This window comes from Copidosoma floridanum, unplaced genomic scaffold (assembly GCF_036245765.1).
Source record: "Copidosoma floridanum isolate Cflo_tuat_1 unplaced genomic scaffold, Cflo_Japanese_pri ptg000019l, whole genome shotgun sequence".
Taxonomy (NCBI): domain Eukaryota; kingdom Metazoa; phylum Arthropoda; class Insecta; order Hymenoptera; family Encyrtidae; genus Copidosoma; species Copidosoma floridanum.
The window spans coordinates 18,619,581-18,645,802 of NW_028321896.1; the positions used below are offsets into that span (position 1 = coordinate 18,619,581).

Genomic DNA, 26,222 nt, shown 5'->3' on the forward strand with positions numbered 1-26,222 from the left:
ACGCCCCCCCCCGCAACACACCCTCCGCCCACTTATGACTCGCCCTCTTTGTCTCTCTCTCTCTCTCTCGTGGTGTTCTCTTTCTCCTGTCTGTCTGAGTGAGTGGCTCGGTCTCTGAGCCGGCACCGCCGACGCGCCGTTGTTTTTTCTCTTTCTCTCGCTCGACTCCTCGCCAGCCCCGAAACCACCTACTCTCCCGTGTTATCCATACTGTACCACCGCCAAAGCCGCCCCATACAGACACCACCACCACGTGGAAGGCGAAACTTTCGCGTACGACGATATTCGCAATATTTGGCCCGGGTGTACCTAGCTGCGCCCATTGTTTCGGCCACCCGAGTTTATTATGAATTGATCCGAATGAGAGAGAGAGAGAGAGGGAGGGAGGGAGGAAGCGGAAGAGAGCCACGGGGGCAGATACTGCAACGTCACCCCGTATTCCGATCCTCTCTTCTTCCGCTTGATGGTCCTCTCCTGTCGAATTCGAGCCGTGCAGCCTCGTCTCTCCCCTTCGGATGGATCTCCAAATGCCGACCAGGCCTCTGCTCCTCCACCCCACCCCCCCCCCATCCGCGAGTGTATATGATTTGCTCTTCAGGACGATGAATGTACATATATACGTGATTCCACTCGTCGAGGCCGCAATTACTTAATTGATTGTCACTGCGAAGATTGTAGCTGGCAAAATTTCGCTTTTTTGCATTGTTGCTACGCTGCTACAATCTCACTCTCTCTTTTTTTCGTTTATGTCAAATAGTATCCTCTTTTTTTTTTTATTTTATTTTTTTTTTTTACATGCACTTTTGTTTTAAATGTTTGTTGTTGTTTTTTCTTTTTTTTTTAAATTTTTACTTATGATTATACGTTAACTGCATAATGCAAGTATCGATGGAAGCCACCGAAGAGAGGGCAGAGTCGGGTAACGCAGTTAAATTACCTTGTTGTGATATCGTTTAATGGGTGGGGGGGGAAACAAAATGCAACGCGACGTATGGAATGTAGCGTAGTTTCGATCGTGTGTGAAAAAAAAAAAAAAAAAAAAAAAGAAAAGAAAAAAAGAAAAAAAAATGGTGCCCATGACCGTGTGGTTGTTCTGCTTGGGATTGCAGGTGGATTGTCGTCGCCCCTGCAGCGGCCCGCGACCGGTTCGCCCCACGGCTCGGTGATCCCGGCCCCCTTGTCCTCCCTGATGCCCATCAGCAGCAGCAATTCCCAGCCGGCGAGCCGGTCCACGCCCACGCCCTCCTCGACCACCCACCAGGCCCAAGTTGGCGTCTCCTCCTCCTCCACCACCACCACCACCACCTCCTCCTCCTGCTCCTCAGGCTCGTCGCTCCTGTTCCCCCCGCCCCTGCAGAACGTCGAAACGTTCGGCTCGTTCCTCGGCGAGGAGATCGTGGCCAACTGGAGGCGATCCCTGGAGAGGTCGATCTTGAGTCAGCAGCAACCACAGCAACAGCAACAACAACAACAACAACAACAACAACCACCGACCACTCCCTGCACCCAGAATATCATCACCACCAACACCACCACCACCAACACCACCACCACAACGCCAGCAGTAGCAGGAGCAGCAGCAGCAGCAGTCTCTCTAAATCGCCTTCCGTCGCCTACAGATTCGTCGCCGTCGGCCCTACTACAGCATCACAGTGCCACCAGTACCCCAACAAAGTCCTGCAGCGGCCTCGTCAGTCCCCTCGTCGACCACCACCAACCACAGCACCACCACCACCACCACCACCACCAACAACAACACCACCATCAGTCGCAACAGTTGGCCATAAGTCTCGAAAAGGCGCCGACGCCGGGTCGGGAGACCCCCGTACCTGGCACGCCCTGCTCGAGCACGCCCAGCTTGACCTCGCCGCCCCTGCTCCTCGGGCCCGGGGAACCACTCAGCAATGGGCCGGCACCTCCACCCAAGAGCCCTGCCGAGGACGTCGCCGCTGCTGTCCACAACAGCTTCGTCGCCGCCTCCGTGGTCTGTAACAACAACAACAACAACAACAACAACAACAGCCACCACCTCCTCAACAACAACAACAACAACAACAGTAGCAGCAACAACAACAACATTGTGGGGGCCGGTCTGAGCGGGGTCCTGGACAGCTTGAAGAGCGGGCCGTTCCGGTTCGACGAGAGAACGCACCCGTTTCGCTTCGGGGATGAGTTCGGGGCTGCGGGGATGGCGGGCCGGATCGGGGAGTCGCTCATACCTAAGGGCGACCCAATGGAGGCGCGCCTCCAGGAGATGCTGCGCTACAACATGGACAAGTACGCGTCGCAGAACCTCGACACGTTGCACATATCGAGGCGGGTGCGGGAATTGCTGTCGATACACAACATTGGCCAGAGATTGTTCGCCAAGTACGTGCTCGGGTTGTCCCAGGGCACGGTTAGCGAGTTGTTGAGCAAACCCAAGCCCTGGGACAAGCTAACGGAGAAGGGCCGCGACAGCTACAGGAAGATGCACGCGTGGGCCTGCGACGACAACGCCGTGCTGCTACTCAAATCCCTCATACCCAAGAAAGGTGAGTTACTCTGTCTCTCTCTCTCTCTCTCTATCTCTGTAGTTGATGATCTTTCTCCTACATCTGTGATGACTCTTACTTCTCTCCCCCGTCACATAGTTTTGATTCGTCTCTCTCTCTCTCTCTCTCTCTGTGTTTGTGCGTTTTTTTTTTTTTACATCCCTTACTCTCCCGTCCATGCATATATACTTCCCTCTTCTTATCTAGATCTCTTGGTGTTGTCACGCATACACGTACACATACACACGTAGATGTACCATGTTATACACGTACAAATAAGTATATATTATTATGAAGCCGAACCGCGGATTCTCAATTTCGTTTGTGCGCGCGCGTCACGTTCCTCTGTATACTTACATCATCTGTATGCGACTCCGCTACCTTTTCTTTGACCCCAATGCTCGGCTTTTCCGAGCTCGCGCGGAATAATACATCGAAATTGAGAATCCAAACTCTCGTACATATATATATGATGTGTGTATACAATTTGGTGGGTACAAGGTACTCACTTACCCGGCCAAAACTCTGTTTGTTGTATCTCTTATTCTCTCTCTGTCTCTCTTTTTCTCTCTTTGGCTCTACGACTCGCCTGGCACTGCTAATTAATTAATATTCCGCTGAATTGTGTGTATACCTATACTGTACTAACCAACAACTGCGAGCTCTCGCGATTAACCGCATCGTATGTATGTGTATATGAAAATGGTGGGTGCGTGTGAGTTGTAAGATGTACCCATGACATGCGTTACGTGCGCGGGTTATTTTTTTTTTTATTTTTTTTATCTTGGATTATCAAGATGTTTTACCAAGCGAGAGGATGCACGGGAAAACAGTTACCGTATTCGATATGGGGAATTTTGTAACTACAGAAAGCAAGTGCTGTGTTGTTTTGCACGACTATTGGTTTTTTCAACGGAGCAAAAAGTTTAATAACAGCTTATACATTATGAAATGTGTAATAGTCTACATTGAGCTATACACATGATTGTAGTCATTTTAGGCATTTTACAACGAAATTTGTCATCTGTGATAAAAAAAAAAAGCTGAGGAGTGCCTTTTTTTCAACCCTGCGGGTCGAGTCATAAAAATGTGTAAAAAAAAAAAAAGAAAAAAAAAAAAGGCCCATCGCTCGGAAATTCAATCGGAGCACAATACTACACCGGGGGTATTATATCGGTCTTCTCCCCGCCACTAGGAGCCGGCCCATTGATTGGCTCTGGCGCATTTGTCAGGCTAATAACTCCTGGGAAATAACACCGGTCGATGTTGACGGCAGGGACTGCCGATTTATCATAGAGCGGGGGTGTGCATACAGCTGCCGAACCCGTCAAGACAAATTCCTCGGAGATTCTTGCCGCGTATATACACATCTCGAGAGACACCCTCAAACAGAGATAGAGATGGGGGCAAACACGAAGATTGGGGCGAATTTTCGCGACGCCACGCGTGCCTTTGATTTCTTGTGTTGCGTCTCGCGTGCCTTGTAATGCCCATTCAATTATTTGGTTCCAACGGCAGCCGCGTTGCTCAACTTTTCTCACGCGCGTAACGCTAACCCGTTTTTTTTTTTTTTTTTTGCTTCATCGCATTAAAATCGTTGCGCTTACTTATACCCCCCCTTTTTTTTCCACCGCAGGTATGCGCAATATTATTATACACGCGTCGCACGAAGATCCAGATTGGAAAAGCGGCAACGGTAACAATAAACAATGGCACATCGCGGGGCTTCCGGATCACAACGTAACGTTACATATACACACACGGGTGGCGTGCAATAGAGTTGCGCAACAGGACGAAAGTGGGTCGATGTGGCTCCCTTTTGTCCGAGATGGGATATGTACGTGAAACCCTATGTATATGTGACGCGTCGCGCACTCCTCCATATAGATATGAATATCAATTATCGCACATAATATACGTATACGCGTATGCATGCAGCGACACTTTGGCTGTGCGCTTCGTCGCACTTTCCCTCTCGTTGCGCCCGTGCACCGCGATTGTTGTTCGGTTCTCATCAACGCCTCGTTGATCGTCGACTTATTCATGGACTTGCGTCATTATTCCCCATCTATTGGATGGTATTTTTTCTCGCGTTACTTTCGTTCTAAAAAACCGTGGAAACAAGACAAAGATGGGGTGAAAATTATTAGCAACTCGTGCATTACGTACATGGATATGTTTCAAAGAGGGTCAATGAGGGTGCAAACCGTACAGGCGAGAAGGAAGGACCCCATCGTACGCATATCGTAAAGTAGAAGCGAGAATTCAGCTGTACAGTATCGTTGTGTATGTATGGGTTTTATTTTTTTCTTGGAAAATCTATCGAATAAAGGGATCGACACTTGGAAGGTGTCTCGAGAGCCCCACCGAGTTTCAAGGGCAAAGTTCGAGGTACCCCGATAAACTTTTCGCGCCCAACAAGAAGCCACGGCGTACCTTATAATATACCATATACAAATCGGTATAGGTATATATATATATAATATACAAAACGAAGGAGGCAGGTAAGAGAGGCAAAATTACCTCTTTATTCCGCGCTGCTGCTCTCCTCGTCGCTAATTATCACGGCGTCCGACGCGCGCACTTTTTGCCCTGGCGACCCTTATATATATTGTACACTTGAAGGCGACAAAAGCCCGCAGCTTATTTTCAACGAGATAAATATACCCACCGCCGACGACTTTGCCAACCATCAACTTCCCTAATCAGCTAAGATTTATGAGCCCGAGCCTTTGCTCGCCCACATCTTTCACTCGCTTCCGATCGGCCGGGGAGGGCTCCTTTGCGCCGAGCCAAAAACAGTTTCCCATTTTAGGTGCTCGGGGATGACGACCTGCTTTGAACCGTCGATCAAAACCGATCGATACGAATTGTCCCAGATTTTTCTCTCCGATTCACTAAGAAGCGCGATTTTTTCGCGATCGGTTGTCACCGCGACCAAAAGCAGCGGGTAATAGCTCTCGACAAACGATTTTCCCTAATTACAGCGCAAACCGTCTCTTCCTATACACCGCGAAACGAGAGCCGCGTCAATTACGCACCGAGAGCGCGAACGAGTTTCTCTCCCTTTCGTTCATTAGCCGGCGAGGCGCGTCCGCTTGTCCCCGCTACGTCGCGTATACGTCTTGCGCACGGCATAGCGATGCGCGTACGTACATTTTTCATACACGCGATCCGCGGATCGGCAACGATCCTCTCGCGCAGGAGCGATCCGCATTCCCACGGAATTATATATGGCGCGGGCGCGCGTTTCGCAACGCCGAGGACGACCCGCAAGGAGGAGCCGTGGCTCGATTGTTCCCCCGAGATAATTGCCCAAAGTGTCGCTGCGGCTTCTGTTGTCGCGCCGCGTGCGAAGAAGCGGGGAAAAAAAAAACAGTACATTGTTCCCCAAGAACCATCGACCGATCGCTCGAGTTTTTTCTAATCGTCGCGGTGACAATCGTAATTGTACGGCACTCGCGGGCGCGTAACTCGTGAAAGTTCCGGTTTCTGTTTTTTTTTTTTTTTTTTGTTTGCCGGGACAATAATAATCGTAATAACTCGACGCACAGAGTCGAGTTTGGGTCGTCGAAGCCACAGGTAAATGTATTTGTATTAAAATGTAATGGTTCCCATGGGTGTACAACAAAACCGTACTACAAGCGCGTACATCCTAAAAAGTGCAGGTGAAGAGGAACTGCGGCAGAGGGGCCACGAAAAATCACTGCTCGTTCCCTCTTCCTCGGGGGGCTCAACGAAGCGTGCACCTCTTTTATTGATAATTACGTTATTAATAAAGTTTCGCCATCCTGCGGAAATGAAAATCGGGCCCGTGAATTATCGGAGCGCCGCGGTGTGTCGACGCGATCAGCCGAGCGTGGCGGTATATGTTCCATCATACACACACGTAAAGTTGTGCTCGCAACCTCCCTCCCTTGATGGGGAAAGGCAAATAAATCAGCGGCTCAGTTGTTCTCCTTTCGCCGCCTGCGCTCGTCTTGCGTGTGTGCGCAGGTATACGTCGCTCCGACGGCTGTTTGTGTATCACGTGTGCGCGGAGAGCCATAAGTAGGTACTGGAGAAACGTGTGAGAACCGTCGAGTCGCAGGAGAAAGAAAAAAATCGCCCGTCAAACGGACTCCGTGCGTGCGATAGACCGCATCGGAGCGGTTGAATAAGACGATGTTACCCGTGTTACAACGATGGTGCTGCAACAGGTCTCACCATTCGATGTATATGTATAGGTGCGTTTGCGGATAAAATATTTTAATGTGAAAAATGTAAAATCGGTCTCCCCCTTTAACGATTAATCTGCAGTTGGTCCACATTCGCGTATACGCATATGTCAACCGATCAGCGTTAGCTCGATCGGTATGCGCTGGCAGCGGCTCAAATTTTGCGACGATGCAAATAGCTGTTACATGTATACGTATATACGATGCGAGTCTCCATTAGCGCGCCGCAGGTATAAAGCGGCGCTCGCCTATTATACGCGCACACAAAATTGGCTACCGCCCTCCTGTGTTGTACTACATGGTACGCGCGGCCAATTGTCCGCGAAATCAGGGGCTCCGTCGAACTCTCGATTTCGCGCCTCTCATCCGTCCCGTACGACCTATATTGCAAATCGCGATTCCTCGCGCGGACGAGGCTTCAATTTTAACTCGGAAAAAAAAAAAACAAACTGTACTTGCGCAACGGAAAGGTCGATTATTTTCGAGATCCAATCTGTTATGCCGGTGTTTTTCCTCGACGAGGAAAACCAACCCACAGATGCGTATCGGTCGAATCGCTCGTTTCACTCGGGATGATTAACAAGACGGGTCATTTCGACAAAGAGTAACAAAAAAAAAAAAAAGGAAAAAAAAAAAACCATAACTATAGCTCCGTCGCATCCGAATGTGCAGTTGTTATTACACCGCACAGCAGAGGTACTCGATGCGGCTGTCTCCTCTACTCCACTCCCCTAGTGAACGAGAGAGAGAGAGAGAGAGAGATATGTACACTTTGAAGAGCAATCAAAGCCAAAGTCAGTCGGAGGGGGGCGATCGATGGCTGATTTGTCTGAGACTCGCGGTTGATTGGTCAATTAGATGGAAAACACGTATCGGGAGCTCGAAGGACACTCGTGAACGAAAGTTGAACGTAGGGGTAAGAGAGAGAGACCACAGGCGAAAGGGGGGAGAGGACCGTGTTTTAATTATCGCGAGCTGTACGATGGGCAGGGGATACACTCGACAAGACGCCCGCGAGGCTTATACCTATAATCCCCCGTACGATCGCAGCTATGGGGCCGATCGATTTTTTCAGAGCTGCGCTAATTGCTATCGGCTCCGCGTGTATCGAGATCCACTCAACTTGATTTTTTTTTTTTTAAATATTCCTCTCGGAGACTCGAGAAAAAATCGGATTCAATGGGCATTTTTTTTATTTGTTTGAGAATCCTCCTCAGCTTATCGGATTACGCGTGCATATATATACCCTCTGGATCTACATTAAGTAAGAAACGAGGTTTTAGCATAAGGTACGAGGGGGGTAAAAGTTTGCAGCGCGAGGCGATCGAAGCGGAGTTATTAACAATCGAGCGGTCAATTTTCCGGCAAATCGCGTCCCAACGCGAATAATGAAACGAATTCGAGAGCGATATCCCGTCAATCAGTGACTTTTGGTGGCTAAATTTGCGAAAAAATGATGAATACTGCAAAAGCGCGCCGGTTATCGGTATTTTCGTCCGGATCATTGAAATACTCGCGAATATGGATGGGACGCTCCCATTCAATATTCAACCGGAGACGACACAGCTCGGTTATCGGGGCTATTTCAACAAAAAAAAACCCAACACACCCATACATCTTACATAAAATGATAAAACACACATTAAACACACGTATGCCTTGATTGTTGTAACGTTTATTGGTTGTGCTTATATGTCATGTATTAGCGTTAAGCGTGGGTGGGGGATGGGCGGGATCGAGAGATGTGCTTCTCGCCCATGCCCCTGCACTTGCATTGAAAGAAAGATCAAATTGAAGAACGCACCGCAAGTCGTGCCTCACGTGTAGAGTATGTTTCAGGGAAGGAGCCGGGGGTAACTGGTGGTTTCGGGCGCGCCGGTCAGGACGGCTCGGGTGGCAACGGTGGCCCGGGCACGCCCCAGGAGTCGAGCGACGAGCGCATGGCCCACATGCTCACCGAGTCGGCGGCCCATCTGCAGCTGCACCAGCAACAACAGGCCACCCGTCACCAACTGCACAGCGAGCCCGACACGTCGAACGACGCGGACAGCAAGAGCCCCAGTCGGCTCAACTGCCCGAGCCCCTTCGCCGCGATAAAGGACCGCTCGTCGGCCGGCCTCGACTCGGTCGGTCAGAACCGCAGGCTCAAAAAGTACGAGAACGACGACATTCCCCAGGAAAAGGTGGCCAGGATCTACAACGAGGAGCTCGCCAAGATCATGGGCCGAAGACCCGAGGACATGCGCGGCCCGCGCGACTTTCCTACCAGGTGAGCATTACTTTTTATTTTTCATTTTTTTCTTTCTTTTAACCCCTCGGTTCATCGATACAACGTACCCTTTTTTTTCATTTTCCATTTTCGTCCGGTTTTTGACGCGCGCCGATGAATTTTCAGCCGAGAGCCATCACTCAAAATGTGTATTTCATACGGTCGAACCCCCCCCCTTTCCGTCAAAATCAAGAAATCCCGGGGACCCCGTCATTTCATCGAGCGGGGCTGCATATATTAATTACCCGATGACTTTTGAGTTTGGCTTTGCCGTGACAATTTGTTATTTTCAACCGAGAGCGCGTACAGGGTATCGATTCCCTTTCTCCCCCCTTGCCATGGCCGGGCGTACATGAAATATTCATCCCGATGGAAATAGAAGGGATACCGCGAAAGGGAGGGAAAAAAAAAAAAAAAGGCAACCGACTCGATCGAGGACAGCAGTGTGATCCCGATTGATCGTAGCGCGATGTTTCCCAATATTTTCAGCGGCCAGAACCTCCAGGGGATGGACCGCACGCAGGAGGAGATCCGCATGGCCCTGGACGCGTACCACCGCGAGCTCCAGAAGTTGAACGTCGCCCAGGCGGGTCTGCCCTACCCATCCCAGATCTCGAACCTGTTGGCCCTGCAGCAGCACGCGATGCAGCAGCACCACTTGGCGACCAACGGTGCCGGGGCCACGGGTGTCGGGCCGGTCACGAGTTCGGCGGCTGCAGCGGCGGCGGCGGCGGCGGCGGCAGCAGCTCAGGATCTCAGTTTGGGCAACATATTGCGCAACAAGATGATCAACGGCGTGTCCGAGGAGGACAAGGAGAAGATGGAGGAGGCGATGAGGCACGCGGGCAGCGCCTTTTCGCTGGTCAAGCCGAAGCAGGAGGGCCCGGGTGCCGGTGCCCAATCGACGCCCGGTGGCTCCAGTGCGAGCTCGCCCCTGGGCAACTCGATACTGCCCCCGGCGATGACGCCCAGCGAGGAGTTTGCCGGCGCGGCCGCGGCTAGTCCTCTGCAGCGCATGGCCTCGATCACCAACAGCCTCATCAGCCAGCCGTCCACCCCGTCTCACCACACGGCCAACCAGAGGCCGCTCAAGGCCGTGCTGCCGCCCATCACCCAGCAGCAGTTCGACATCTACAACAACCTCAACACCGAGGACATCGTCAAGAGGGTAAAGACCTTTGTAAGCTCCGCTGAAGGCAGGCATGGGAAAGTTGCGCGGCTAGTATTATACGCTTGCGCTCGGTTGACCCACGAAGCTTTGGCCATTGCAGTTTTTTTTTCATCCACTGGTTCGAGTTCTCCCACACACGTGTCTTGGATCGCCTAGCTAGCACGGGAAATTTCTTTTTTTTTTTTTTTTTTTTTTTTTTGAGATCCAAGTTTAATCGCATATGGTATCAGTCCACTGAGTAGCCATCGTGTTAACTATTTTTTTATATTTATATAGTAGCAAAGACCATGTCTGTAAGTATGTGAGGGACAAAAGTTCCATTAAAAGTATCACAGAAAAATTGAAAAGTACATTTATGTAAAAATATTTGAAGTCATACGAAAAAGTAATTTCCTTTATTGTTTACTGTGCAACAATGACATGGGGCCAAAGAAATTCAAGACACGGGTGAAAAGTGTAAAAAATCTGGTATTTCACCTAGAAGGGCATGTAAAAAAAGAAAAAAAAAAAAAAAAAAAAAAAAAAATTTAAATTTTTTAGTAGACTTCAACTCTCGAATATAATTGAGATTGTAGTGGCGGAGGTCGTCCATTCTCCTTGTTACAAGTACATAAAATATCCATACTAGTCGTGTACTTTCTCATGCCTGTATTGCACATATCCACAAATGCGCCCCAGCAGCGTCTATTTATCATAAATATAAAACGAAATGCACGAAGCAATTCTGCTGCTGAAACGCTGCAAGTAATTCAACGTCGTCGTTTCCGCTCCAGTTTTCATTTCATCTGCATTCACTCGTCAAAGTATACGGATAAAGTTTTAATAAATAAACGACGCACGTGATTTTCATGACACAGGTGAAAGAGCAGCTCTCCCAGTACTCGATCTCGCAGCGTCTCTTTGGCGAATCCGTCCTGGGCCTGTCCCAGGGCTCCGTGTCGGATCTCCTGGCGCGGCCCAAGCCTTGGCACATGCTCACGCAAAAGGGCCGCGAGCCCTTCATCCGCATGAAGATGTTCCTCGAGGACGACAACGCGGTGCACAAACTCGTGGCCAGCCAGTACAAGATCGCCCCGGAGAAGCTGATGAGGACCGGCGGCTACGGCGGCCTGCCTCGTAAGTTTAACTCAGGTCGATATAGATGTTTTGTTACTTTTTTTACCACCTACACACGTAGCTCGGCAGCTCTCCTTTATTTATTTGTTTTTTTGTTTTTTAATTGCGCTTGAAAAAAAAAAAAAAAAAAAAAAAAAAAAAAAAAAAAAAAAATGTGTACAAGACAAAACTTGAAAACTTGAGTGCTAACGAAACCAACAAAGGAGCTTCTGAACTATGTTACCCCTCGACAGAACAGAACCCCCCATCTAACTGTACGACATATATTAACATTGCAGCATGCGGAACGCCGATGAAGCCAATGCCACCGACAAAGCTGGTCCAGGAGCAGCTGCAGAAGCAGGCGCAGGCGGCAGCCCAAGCGGCAGCGGCTGCCTCGGCCCAGCACCAGCAGGAGAGCCACTTGCAGCTCGGGCCACCCCAGCAGAGTCCCCAACACTCGGTGCATCAGCAACAGCCATCGCCGATGCTGCTGACCCCGCCTGGAGCCATCCTGTCGCAGCACGCGGCGGCGCAGCTGAGCATGCAAGAGCTCCAGAAAAAGCAGCTACAGCAGCAGCAAAGGGAGCAACAGCAGAGGGAACAACAGCAACGGGAACAACAGCAGCAACAACAACAGCAGCAGCAGCACCTGCACCATCACCACCATCATCATCAGGCGGCCCCGATGAGCTTGCACTCGCCGCACCATCAGCTGGCCCCGTCGCCCCTGCGTGGCCTCCACTCGCACATAACGACGAGCGTGTACGAGATGGCCGCATTGACGCAGGACCTCGACACCCAGACCATCACGACCAAGATCAAGGAGGCCCTGCTGGCCAACAACATCGGCCAAAAGATATTCGGCGAGGCGGTGCTTGGACTGTCGCAGGGCTCGGTGAGCGAGTTGTTGAGCAAACCCAAGCCCTGGCACATGCTCAGCATCAAGGGCCGCGAGCCCTTCATCCGCATGCAGCTCTGGCTCACGGACGAGCACAACATCGACCGGCTACAGGCCCTGAAGAACGAGCGCCGCGAGGCCAACAAGAAGCGCCGTAGCATCGGACCCGGCCACGACAACAGCTCCGACACCTCGAGCAACGACACGGCCGAGTTCTACCACGCGCCCTCGCCCGGTCCACCCTCGGCCAAGAAACAGCGCGTCCTCTTCAGCGAGGAACAGAAGGAGGCGCTGCGGTTGGCGTTCGCGCTCGATCCCTACCCGAACGTCGCGACCATCGAGTTCCTGGCCAACGAGCTCGGCCTCTCCTCGCGCACCATCACCAATTGGTTCCACAACCACCGCATGAGACTGAAGCAGCAGCCGCCGCACGGCCAGTCGGAGCAGCCCACGACGGGGGTCACCGCGGCCACCGTCACGGCGACGCAGCCGGCGACTCGCGAGCCCGGCCAGCCCTTCGACCCCGTCCAGTTCCGGCTGCTGCTCAACCAAAGACTGCTCGACATACAGAAGGAGCGGCTGGGCCTGGGCCTGAGCGGCGTGCCCCTGTCCTACCCGCCGTACTTCAACCCGAACCTCGCGGCCCTCGTGGGCAGCGCCCTCAAGGAGCAATGCTCGGGCCTCGATTTGTCGATGGGGTCGCTCAAACGCGAGCCCAATCCCGAGTTCGAGGACGATGACGCGGAGGCTGACGCCGAGGCCGACGACGTCATGAGCAACCTGGGCAGCGAGGACAGCGAAACCTCGGCCGCGAGTATAAAGCGCGAGCCCGCGGAGGCACCCGCCCCTTCGAGCAACTCCGCCCCGGGCGGAGCGAGCCAACAACAGAACAGTGGTGGTGGAGGAGGAGGAGGAGGAGGTAGCAGTAGTAGCAGTAGTTCGCGCCGGCGCAAGCCCGCGGCACCTCAGTGGGTCAATCCCGAGTGGCAGGAGCCGGCGGCACGTCCGGGGGACGAGGTCATCATAAACGGGGTCTGCGTGATGCAGACCAGTGGCGATGATTATTCCGTGAAGCGTGAGCCCGAGGAGACGGTGAGGGTCGAGCCTACGCCCGTTCAAGACCTCCACCACGCGCACCACCAGCACCGGCCGGCTTACGACGACGACGCGCAGAGCGACGTGTCCTCGGGCTCGGCGGAGCCGCGCGCGGTCATCGGGGACATCAGGGAGCAGCCGAGTCCTTCGCCTAGTCCAAAGTCAGCTTCGGGACAGCACAGCGCCGTGGGCTCGCCGAGGCCGGTATCGACGCCTCTTCCACAGGTCGGCGACGACGAGCCGGCCGGCAGTCCCAAGCAGCAACAGCAGCAGCAGCAGCCCGTTAAGCACGAGCCCGAGGAGGCTTGGGATTACTAGACTGCGCCACCGGAGAGAGAGACCAGAGACAGAGCGAGCCCCTAGCTGACTCCTCCTCGTTCCAAGAGTATTTATTCCAAAGCTGTGAGCTGGCCAAGCCAAGCTAGACGAGAAATCGCTCGAGCAAGCAAGACTGAGCACGCTCGTGCGTCATCCGCTCCCCGGGATGAGGCTTTTATTATAACGTACTGTATCTTTGTTAAGTTGTTTTTCATTTTCTATTATTATTTCTCGTAATATCTCAAAGCCAGCAATAGGATTCGGCCGGAGCCGGGTCCTGCCTAAGGTTAGGGCATTAACTTAAAACAAAATAAAAGATATGTTAAAAGTAAGGTAAAACAATGAAACGAAAAAGGATAACGCGAGGGCACCACCCATTTACGTGTGTGTGGCTTCGTCGTCGAGTACCGAGCAGAATCAAAAGAAATATGCGAGGCTTTTCAAGTTGGCGCACCTTGACGAGTCGAGTTATTTGTACACGCAGGATGACAACGAAGGAGAATGAAGAAACAGATAATGGGGATGAGTTGCGTTGAGAGGGAATAATGTGAATCGTCATTTAATTGTAAGTTATCGAAATTTGAGAGAATATCCCTTCGCCTCTGCCTTCCAGCGGACCGCATGAAAAATCGTACGTTGATACAAGTATACTTGGAGGAAGGGAGGGCCGATGGCGCAGGGCCGATTCTCTCGGAAAACAGTGCAATCTCCACGTAACCGATTGTTAGATTGATTTTTAAGTGCAAAAGGAACGATTCAAGTGCGAGTTTTATGTAATGTGAGCGAACGAACGAATGAGAGCAATTACATTGGTAAGAAAAATAAAACAACGATTGTGCTCATATGAGAGAGAGCGAGAGAGTGCGACAAAATTGCATAATTGTGATTAATGTTATCGTTTATATTGATCCTCCACCCCCCCCCCTCCTCCTCCCCGATTCCCCGTGCGAAAACTCCTTTTTAGATGTTAAGCTGTTGACGTTATTGCATATATTTCACTTTCGAGTTACGTAATTATAAAAAATATATATGTATACAAAACGTCGATTTTTACGTTGTTAATAAGAAAATGAATGAAAGAATGATGGAAATGAGCTTGTCCAATCTTTTTCTTTCCACTTCCCTTTTGCTTGCCCGCACCGTTTTACGTTATTGTAAAAATTATTATCATTATTTCCATTGTCATTATTATCATCATCATTATCATTTTGAGGAAACACTAGGATCGATCGTGTCGATCGTATAGACACTGTTACCAATGTTAGTTATTTCTGTTATTATGACTTTAATATTATTATCATTATTACTATTATTATTATCATTATTATATTATTGACATTATTATTATTATTATAATCATTATTACGTTTTAGTTATGATTGCTATTTTGACTATTTTATCGCTAGGCGAGAAGAAAAACTGTACAGTAATCATTGTAACTTTTATTTAATATAAAGTTGTTTGCGATAAGCAAAAGGGCCTAGCCAAAATGAAGAAAAAAAAAAAAAAAAAAAAAAAAAGTTAGACGACTTGCCCATGATGAGGACTTATTTTTGTTTTTATATTTCTTATATTATAAGCACAAGTGTAGTATCGATACGACGATAATGCAAAAATGTTGCGAACGCGATCAATCGTGAAAAGTTGTATAAATAAATAATTGAGAGAAAAAAAAAGGAAAAACTGTAGCGTAGAACTTCGTATCGAAAATTTTAAATTTTCTTTATTATCATCGTCTTTTGACCGTATTATAAATTATTATTATTATTATTAATTAATTATAAAATTACATTAAGACGAGCGAAAACAATACACACACAGACGCAAAAAAAAATATGAACGGCTTGTGAAGCCAATGTGATAGAGCTTGCGCGCTGCGAGAGAAAATGGCTGGAGCATTAAACGCGTTTCTATATTAGACTGCGTCGCAGCAGTTTTAAGTATATACAATTAAAAAATGTAGACAAATTAAGAAGTGACTCGTAAAGAGCCGCCAAGTAATAATATTATTATTAATATAGAAAAAAAAACAGCAACTTTGGACTCTCGAAGCGCGAAAGCAGTTTTCTTGGCGAAAACTTCTATTTTGTAAATATCTTTGTACATATATATATGAGATAAGAATATACAATTAAGAATAAACAAGAACCTTGTGTAAAAAACAAATATTACTCTCTTATCGCAATTAACTCCATAATCACGTATATGTGCGCACGATCAATAAAAGTATCAAAAAAATGTGGGGTGTGCGTGTTATAACGTCGCGATGTATGCAGTAGCACACGTTTTTAGCTGCTGATGCACTGCCGCGACCGATATACGACAAAACTGCAACGCTGTCGTTATGGCTACGACATAATAATATACGGTCTGATCGAGTATAACCCATTTATATATATACAATAGCAATGCGTGCACGTGTGAGAGAACGTATGTGAAAAAGATCCGAGAAGTGAGGCAAAAAAAAATTCTTTAATACTATAAATAAATCAAACTACCGTCGTCTACCGGTTTAAGCTACGTTTAATATTTCATTAAATTCTAGTCCGTGCAGTTTAACGAGAAATAATGAAAGAGTGAGAGCTCATTTTTACACGAGTTTCGCAGTTTTACTAATAATCGACCGGTGATGTGATTTATGTGGTATATGATGTGTACGATTACAGGAAATTTAATTTATCCCGTTTAGTTTTTATCGAAGGTGGTTATAAAAAAAAAAAAAAGTAAATAAATAACTAACATAAAATAAAATTTTTCATACATTTTTACTTGTACTTTCGAACGAAAAATGAGATGACGAATGAATAATAATATCGATAAACGTTTCTTTACAACGAGAGATAAATTGTTCAAACAAACAGAGCAATAATTCAAATGGCTCTGAAATTCGCAAATTTTTATTTTTTTTTTTTTAACGTCTTTCATTTTGTTCAATAAAATAATCAAACGACAAGGGCATCGCGATAGCAATGAAAAGATCATTCCGAAGCAAACTAGAAAAATTGAGAAAACATTAGAGACGATGAGAGAGTGCAAGTTTTTTTTGTGCAAGATGAGTGAAGTAGATTAAATGAATGGGAGCCTCGGTGGCAAGTGTATAACTATCGACAACCTTCACTCGAACGGCGTACAGTATATAATAATATGTGTAAAGAGTTGGTTGGTCTCTCGCTCCGGAAGTATTCGATCAGCGGCGCTCGGTGGTCCATGATTTTTCTCGTTCGTCGAACTATAGGTTCTTTGTAGATAATGGAGTAGAGAGAAAAGAGAGAGAGAGAGATGAACAGGATACAAGTAGCCAATAGTTTTTAATTATTTCACAAACGGGGTAAAACATCATGAATAAACAATAAATAGGATACGGACATGAGACGAGTGAAGGGTGGTTGGTGACAAAAAACCGTGTACAATAATAATATTTAATAAATGAAAAATACGACAAACGCGTAGTCCAAGGGATTAATTATTATTATTATTATTATTATTATTATTATTATTATTATGATTCTGGTTATCGTGAAAAAGTTATTTGCAGTGCGTGAAAGTGTTGGATCTCCGTACGTATAGTAATGAAAATAAAATAAAATAAATAATGATAAATAAAATAACGAAATGTACGCCTAACGTCGGTGGACGAAACAAATCATATCGTAAATCTTACAATGAATATTTTACAATATAAAAAAAAATGTAGATAGATATTCAGTCCAAGGAAGTAAACTTCTTATCGAGACCGCCTCAATTTCCTCCGCCCCTCCCTCGGAAATTTTTCCCCTGCCCTGTTGTTGTTGTTGTTGCAACAACGACAAGAAGCCAATGGAAGCAAAAATATGATTAATATAATATTGATCTATGCGTAGGAGCTTAGAGACGCGAGTATGATCGAAGAGAGAATGGAATCGAGAGAATAAATTTACAAGGGACACAAGCGCACCGTCGACTTTTTTCAATAGTTAACAAAAAATAAAAATAAAAAAAAAATAAACTAATGTATCAAAGAGAAATTGAGAGAGCGAGCGAGCGATTTACCTGCAGTAATAATAAAAAATAGTTTAATCATTTGTATTTCCTTTTGAATTGTATTATATAGCTTTAAAAAACAAACAAACAAATAAATAAATAAATAAATAAATAAAATGAATTATCCTGTACATTGCATAAACACTATTGCACTATATTGTTTTTAAATTGTACGTTTATGATTATTATGATTATTATTATTATTCGAAGATTAAAAGAAAAATAAATGAGGTATACAAAACATTGAAACATGTGAGAGATTTATTGTCTTTAGCTTGTTATGATTCACAAGTAATCTTTGGTACATTAAAAACAAAATCAGCAAGACGAAATGCATTCATGTTTCAGTTAAGAAGGCTAAATGTGATCAGAATCAACAAAATTATACGTGCAAGCTCGTTTTCGCTTATTGTGAATGCGTTTCTGTCTACATACACTGCATATATATATAGTCACAATATGAAAGAATAACAGATGTTTGAGAATACTTTCATTGTATATACGTATACATATTAAAATAATATTCATATCACTGTCTTCATTGAAAATTTCTAAATTAAAAAATCTGTATTTAAAAATTGCAACTTGGTTCATTCTGCTAATCCTCCCCCCTTTTTAAATTATTTTTAGTACATATTATTCAGAGGCTTTAATTTTAAACAGTATGTTAATTTTTTTAATTTTTCATTATATATCGATGTGATGAAAGAAATCTTGAGCGATAAAATAAGTTCTTCAAAAATACATAGGTCAACCCTATATCTGCTGCTGTTAAAAAATATTCCAACAGGTAAGACTGACTTGGCTCAATCTCCAAACCGCAAATTTCGAAATTTTAAATAAGTGAACAAACAAAATAGTCATAACTTTCTTCAGTGGTTTTGGTTGTATTTATAGTGTTTTAATGCGATAAATAATTTTAAGATTTGAATTTTGCAGTTTGCGAATTAAGCCATTGCCACGCTGGTATTTCAAAGTACCGACCAATGGTAAGTAAATTTTTGAAGATCAACACCTTTTTTTAATTGAATTAAACACTTTACAAGTAAAAGAAATCTAGTATTACTCGAAATAATTTCAACAAAAATGAAAATTTTAATACTTTAAAGTAGACATCACGGTAATGTTAAATAAATTTAGTATGATATTAAATTATACAAGTCAAAGCGAGTTGTTTTTGTTAATTTTTTTCGTATTTTAAAATTCAAGTACAATAGCAAGGACAAAATATGACTTATTGCGTGTAAATTGCGTTTGACAGAAAAATCGAGAAATAAATAATTTCAATTTTAAATTAATGTATTCTGTAGAAACTGAAGCTTGAAAAAAAGTTTACAAACTCTGTTACAAAAATCCATTTCTGGATATTCCTACTGTATAATTATTCACAATAAAACTTATTTATTTGTAATTGTTAAATACTTCAGCTTGATATTTCCAGCAAGATCTTTACAAAAAAATTTGTATAATATTCACAATACACATATTCACTTCATAACTGCCACAGTAAGTAATTGTTGGTTTAACTTTGTTTATTAGACTTTACAAAAATTTACTTATATATTATAGAAAGTAAGAAAATATGAAATGACGCTAAACAATCATTACAAGTAATTAAACATGAATGAATGATTTACTAAAATCACAAGACTTTTTTTGTAGATCAAAAGAAATTTAGCAGTGGTTAAAATAGCGAGGAAGAAAGGGTACATAGATGGACTTAAAGTTTACAATAACGATATTAAAAGTAATGTTGGTACAGATGATTTTTTTTTTTTTTTTTTTTTTTTAATATTATGTTTAGATGTTTTTTTGTTGTATCAATTTGTTGGTTTTTTTTTTTTTTTTTTTTTTTTTTTAATGAGCTGCGATTATTTTGTATTTTTATTTTTTTCAGTCCGAGGGTTATCAATACGTTGAATAGTAGCTGTCCAAAGGACTCGACAAAATCGCACAAAAGCTCTAGGCTTCTCTTAACATAAAAAAATGAGTGTCGGCTTTATCCATGCTTTTAGTGACACTGCTGTTTGTTAGCATTATGCTAACAAGTTTGTTCGTACAGTGCTTATGGCTTTCCTGAAAAATAATTTTCTAAATTACTTCTTACCACGAAATTTATTCAGAAATATTATTACAGTATATAACTAAAACGGAATTTCTATATTATATAGTATAGTATAACCATTTCATTTAGAATAAGGAAATTAATAACGTGCTAGAAGGGAAAAAAAAACTTGCAATAAACCTTTAAAACAGACCAAATAATTCACAAATAAAGAGCTAGTAGAATTTGGAGTGGAAAATAAAATAAGACAAATGAAATCATTTATCTACCTGAATTAAATAAGTCTTTTCAAGTAAATGTTTCTTCATATCCTACATACATTCTTCTTGACTTTTCCTGACGCATCTTGCCACTTTTTTTTTGAATTCTGTGTAACTTTCCCTCCACTCTTTCTGTAATTATTATAGGTAACAAGAGATTTATTGTGATAAAAAAAAAAAAAAAAAAAAAAATTAAATAAAAAAAATAAAAAAAAATAATTATAATACTCACGGCTGCATCAACATTAGCTGGACTTTCATCATTTGGATCAGCAAGCATACTGATGACACTGATCAAAATTGTTTCCACAGTGTGTACTGGCAGCCACCGTTCTGACGCTTTTTCGTACCCCCATTTATCATCACCAGGTTCGTGCAATATAGATATACAGACGTCTCCGTTTTTTTCAACTAAAAATAAATATAAGGACGAATGAAAATGAGCGATTGTAAAGTAGGTTAGTCATTTTATAAATTTTGTAAAATTTTTCTCGATTCTTACTGTTTGGATGCCATATTTCTGTTATAAATTTCATTCTAGGTGGCCTAAGGGGGTATTCTTTTGGGAACTGTAAGTGAGCTTTGAAAAAGCCACCCTCGCTGAAAGAATATCAATTAAATTATAAATTTATCTTTATCACTACTATAAGTCTTTAAGAATTAAAAGAAACTCACTACAAAGTGTCCGGAGGTCCAATAATAAGTACTTCCCATCGATAAATGTCATTGTCGTCGATGAGACCTGCAGAAAACCCTTCCACTGGGTTTTTATTTAATTCTGAAATCATACAAAAATTATCGTAAACCTAAGGAACGTCCGCACAACTTGAGGTATATACATGCATCAATCAAGTTTTAGAAGAAATAGAAAAAAAATTTACTGCAAAATAAAAATTCAATGGGTTGAAAATTAAATCTCTTTCTGATAGGTGAGAGAGAGAGAGAGCTCGTCGTACTTGCATTTAAATATAAATTTAATAGTATTTGCAAGATATTTATAGACGTTGTTGAGAAAAAGCCATGCAATTCGGGTGCACATGAAACTATTTGTGCAGTTGGGATGAGATTGTTTTCTCGTCATCCAGGCCAAGCTTAAAATATTACAGCCAAGGAGATGGATGGAAAACGGATCTGCAGCTCGAGGCATGGGGACTGGGGAGTGAAGTAAAGAAAAGAAAAAGAAAAAAAAAAAAAAAAAAAAAAAAAAGAAGGAGCTAGTCACGCTCAAGAGAAACGGCAGTTGGGCATGGCGTTTTTAACAAGATCCGGGGGGCAACTGACAGACAACAGATCAGCGTCAGCCTCCCACCCAGTACGGCCTCTTATTCTTTTCCCTGTAAGCGCCTCTTGGAGGGGCACTTGGAGGTTATGTGTCCCGAGCATGAGCCTCGTGCGTCCGGCACCTAGACATCGACCGGCACACGGCCGACGAGGTCTTTCGTGACTAGTGCCTCAAGGTGAGGTTGCTCGAGACGATAGGTTTAGCTAAAATCTCGTCTTCAAGGCCGAGATAATGAAAAGATGCAGCTCTAGGGCTCTATAAATATACACGGTGGCCCAGTCAAGTCATCGACAGGCCGGGTCGAGCGATCCCGAAACGGCTTTCACGCAGGAGGTCAAGGACCTCGCATTCGAGGGAGACATGCATTTGGCGTGAAAAAAAGCGAAGCAAGGACTAGGAGGGATAATGTGGCCATTCGGAATGATGTGGATGCACCAGAGGGCCGGAGGAGCTGGGCGTTTGGGCGAGCCCGGACTCGCTCTTGGAAACTACGGAGTAAATTTTTTTTCCCCCGGCTTCGGGAGCTAGGGCCCGTCAAAGGTTGGGTTGGCGAGTAACGAGGATCATAAAAGGAAGAGCAACGAGGCAGAGAAAGTGGGAGAGAGAAAGGAATAGGCTACTGCACAGCAGCGCGTATTGATTTTGGGAAGCGGATCCGCCTCGAACTCGTGGGGACGACGTGGAGGAGCGTAGGCTCCAAGGAAGCCGGGAAGGCTTTTACGGTCGGGATCTTCTGGGTGTCCGGAAGGTCCATCGAGCTAAGAGCCTAGCAAAAGGAGATACGAGGCACAGAAGATTCGGGGTCCAATGCTATACGCGCACTCGAGATACACACACGCACAGAAAAAGAGAGATGGGTAGTCAGGGGACGGCGAGGTAAGCTATCCTCTTGGCTCTCGTCCCGCACTAATCACCCGCACACTGTACCTGCTAATTGTTTTTTCAACAGAAGCGACGACTGTGGTTCTGACATTAATATTAGTTCGATTAAAATGTGGACTTGAGGCTGAAAAAACACAACACAACTATCGGACCAAGTCGAAAAGATGGCTATATGTATAGGTCTGGTAACGTCGCGGTCGCGCGCTTATACTTTCACTGCGCTTGCGCCACCTGCTTTTGAAACATATGTTGCGTCGTTCTGGCCAGTCCCGTCAGTGACAGCACTAGCGCACACGCACACCACAATACATCAGCTTCTTTTATTTATTCGCCGCTTCCGAGAGAAATTAAAATCCCAAATTAAATACAATTTGTGTAGGTACATAAGTACTTTGAATGTGTGATATATTGATAGAAGATGATAGGACTGCTGATTTTGCTGCTATGCTGGAAATTAATAAAATGTTTTCATATCATCGTTCGATAACGTCGTTGTATGTAACTTACCCGCGGAGATTTTACTTTAACGTGTCATGATAAATATTCCGGCTTTTTTGCCAGATAACGATAATTTTGAGAGTATTCGAACCAACGTTTGGTTAAAGTAAAATTACCTTTACGATCATACGACTAAAAATAAAAATGCCAACTATTCACGGTAATTTTGATCGATTGTTTACTTTTAGATGTCGAAAAAATTTTAAAAACCCCACTTGTGTAAGTATGCCACGTAAAATATTCTCACTTAGCATTTAAGTAAACAATATAGTTTTCAAGACAATTCGTTGATTTTTGCATAGAATGTGAGAGAAAAAAACGATATCACCAGAAAAACCGTGACATTTAAATGTAGGATCAATCCCTGAGAGGGAGAAAAATTGCGCGCGACAATATACCAAGGGTGAAAATCCCGAGCTGTATCCCATCAGACACATGCATGCAACACTTGTGAGTAGTATATGATGTATAAATATGTGTGACCCGTTTGGGCGTGCTGAGTTTCGATCGCGGCGAAAGAATTTCCGCTTCCACGACGCATTGCACGGGTGCGCAAAAGAAGCGATGAAAAAAAAAAAAAAAAAAAAAAAAAAAATAGCGAAGGAAAAAGTCGTCCAGCTGAAAGCTGCTGCAATGGATCGCGGGAGAGCGAAAAAAGGAAAGAGATAGATGGGAGGACGAAGCTGGAGAATTTTTAGCGCATATACACATACGACGGCGTACATGCCTCTTCAGCGATTTTGCGGCGTTACATTTGCGATTTATGACTCGATTTCGATTCCATTTCGCGCCGTGACTTGTTTACTTATTGGCAGTCTTGTACACGTTGTGTTTTGTACAAAAACTCTATTTGTACATAGGTATAGGTACGTTCGACGTGAATAAACATAGACGTGTTTCGGATTTTCTAGAGCAGCTTCAACTCTCTGCGCTTCGTAAGTACACGCGTTGCTGGAAGCTTTAAATACTTAATCCCTGCAAAACCTACTTACGAGGTATAGAGTAAACGCGGATTTGCTGCTCATTTGGCCCTGTTTCAGTGGTGCGTGTATTAGGTACATTGCAATGCGTTAACGTTAGGTAATCGCGTTTTTTTTTTTTTTTCTTCTTCCAGTTTAAATTTTACTTTGCACATCCATTACGCGTGTACCTACTTTTAGGAATTAATGCTTCCTATTTGTATTAATGGTAATGAAAACTATCGAGAATCGGTGAGAGTTTAAAAGACTCGTAGCTCGCACGCGTCGATAACTTTCTGGATTTGGTGTAATTTTACGAAAGCGTAAATTCACGGAAATATAACTCGCGGATAATTAGCTGCTGCAGGAGAGCGAAATCCCGAACAATGAGGCAAAAACTGTAGGAGAGAGTGCAGCAACAGTGCAAACGCGACTCAGCAATTCTCCGTGAAATTTCATTTCGATAACGCGATCGCGATTAAAGCGCGGCATTACGATATTTCGACGATTGGCCGTTGCAGCCCTGCCTAATGGAAAAGTTGCGACCGAAGATTAACGATTAGCCGAGAGAGAGAGAGAGAGTAGAGAGCAGCGACGCATAATGCCCGCACTGAGCCGATTAATCCCTACGATCGCACGCCGTATAATAATCCAGGCCGTAAATTTCGAGGATTACTTTTCGGACGCGTCAGCCTTCGTGATCTGCATCTACAGCTCTCTGTCTCTCTCTCTCTCTCACTCGCTGTTGCACTTTGATTTCCATCATTGATGTACGTTGTTGTGGAATGAATGATTCCTTTTTTTTACTGTTTTTTAAATTGTAATTTGTATTTATTTATCAAGATGTGTAGGTCCAACATAGTCTGGCACAGTAAATGTTTGCATGTAAACAAGTGCATTAATAATAAAAACTAGCTTTTGTAGATAAAAATGAAATATAAGGAAGTAAAATATTTAAAAAGATTAAAATGGTAAAAACAAGCTAGGTCTCAAAGGAGATCTTAACGAATGAGAGTTTATTATTTCGTCAATGCTTTTATTTAGTACTTTTAAGATATACATTGCTCGACAAACGATTATGCAGACGTGTATACAATATTCTGTATTTTACATCGGGACGTCGACTTTTTCAATTTTGTTTTTTTTTTTTTTCCTTTTATTCCTTTTTATGTTTTTCTCAAATAAAGTATATATTTACAGGATGATGAGAAGGGCATTTTTTTATGCCTTTCCACGTGGCTTTTCTGTTTTGTTTTTTTTTCTTTTTATTCTTTAAATCTTTTTCATTTTGCAAATCTCTGCAAATAGGAATACATTTGACGCCGAGGAATAAACGTCACGTGTGAATCGAGACGCAGCTCAATATTCTTTATCGTGACATTTCTGTGTGGAAATATTTTCCATGCCACTCGTCATGGCTTCGAGCGCCAACACTCACATACGCGCACTCGCGCGCGTAACATATACATACACATGTTGCTGCTGATTCCGCCATTGTTGACTGCATGGGATGCAAAACGTGTATATACGTATAAAATATCGATTATCGTTTCTCAACCGAACTCCCATCCGAAGGCGTTCCGACAGTGTATAATGTGCCACCGTTGCTGCCGCTTTGAATACGAGCTGCAGTGCGCATGCAGCCCCGATCGCTTTCATTCATTCCCACACTTTACATTTACTTTAATGTATTTTTTTTTTGTATCAATTTCTTATTCTTCTCTTTTTTCACGTTTTAAGTGTTTTTTTTGTGATTTTTTTTTTGTTTTGGTATTTTTTAATCTAACAGGCTCACTTTCTCTTACCTTACTTAAAACGATGAAATTTTTTTTTATTTTTATCTTATGTTATTATTTTTATTTCAAGTGTAATAAAACCACGCCTTCGGAAACACTCGATTTCGCTTTCGTTTTTGCATAACTTTTTTAAAATTATTTTTGTGGTTTTTCCTTTTTTCATTTATTTATTTATTTTTTTTTTTCAACTGCATTGCTAGAAAAATAATATAAAATCTCAAAATCATTTTTTGAACGAGGATTACTTTTCTTTTCAATTATCGTTTTTTTTTTTTTTTTTTTTTTTGGTTTGATTGATGATACATACTTTGAATTAATAACGTAATAGTTTTCTGTTTTAAAAAACACTGTTATGTCTGATACACGAATATCGTGTATTTTTCATATAGAATTAGTATAAAAGTTTACAAAAAATGTAAGTGTATCGTAACAAGACGTTTTATAAATTCAAGTAAAATTCGCAATATTTCATTAACGTTTTTATACAATACCATCTCATAGTATAGTTGATAAAAGTTTTCGTGTACAACAGATTTCGAAATATATATATATATGTATACGTATACCGAGCAAAGAATGGTTGAGTTTTTTTTTAACAAAGATTTTTTCCAAAATGTACTCATAGATCGATTTTCAATAATTTCACAAAGGTAAAAATAATACAAATTTGTTTTATTCCTTACTTGATATTTTTCTTGTTTTTTTTTTTTCTTTTTTATTTTTCTTTCAACCAACATTCATCAAGATCCGACTGCTCACACTTTTATTATTTACATTAAATTAAACCATTCGATAAACCGACGACAACTGTTTTGACTTCATGAACATCAATTTAATGCCATCGATTCGGCGACGAAAGT

At 43.7% G+C, this 26,222-nt stretch overlaps 2 protein-coding genes across 2 annotated transcripts in view; one reads left to right on the plus strand and one right to left on the minus strand.

Annotated features, from left to right (window-relative positions):
* cut (homeobox protein, cut) overlaps positions 1–14,931 on the plus strand; it is a 96,915-nt gene extending 81,984 nt beyond the window's left edge. The window contains exons 4-9 of the mRNA XM_089592662.1: positions 1,110–2,534; positions 8,579–9,020; positions 9,486–10,200; positions 11,049–11,322; positions 11,586–13,040; positions 13,107–14,931. Coding sequence (XP_089448788.1) covers positions 1,110–2,534; positions 8,579–9,020; positions 9,486–10,200; positions 11,049–11,322; positions 11,586–13,040; positions 13,107–13,600 — 4,805 coding nt within the window. The 3' untranslated portion in view covers positions 13,601–14,931. The remainder of the gene's footprint in view (positions 1–1,109; positions 2,535–8,578; positions 9,021–9,485; positions 10,201–11,048; positions 11,323–11,585; positions 13,041–13,106) is intronic.
* Positions 14,932–19,134: 4,203 nt separating this feature from the next.
* Positions 19,135–22,314, minus strand: Ube2g1 (ubiquitin-conjugating enzyme E2G 1). The gene is made up of 6 exons (XM_014351481.2): positions 22,155–22,314; positions 20,621–20,723; positions 20,448–20,545; positions 20,178–20,356; positions 19,955–20,077; positions 19,135–19,696 (listed from the first exon to the last, which is right to left on the minus strand). Exons 1-5 carry the CDS (start codon positions 22,198–22,200, stop codon positions 19,997–19,999), a joined length of 507 nt encoding a protein of 168 aa, XP_014206967.1. The 5' UTR covers positions 22,201–22,314; the 3' UTR covers positions 19,135–19,696; positions 19,955–19,996.
* Positions 22,315–26,222: the final 3,908 nt, after the last annotated feature.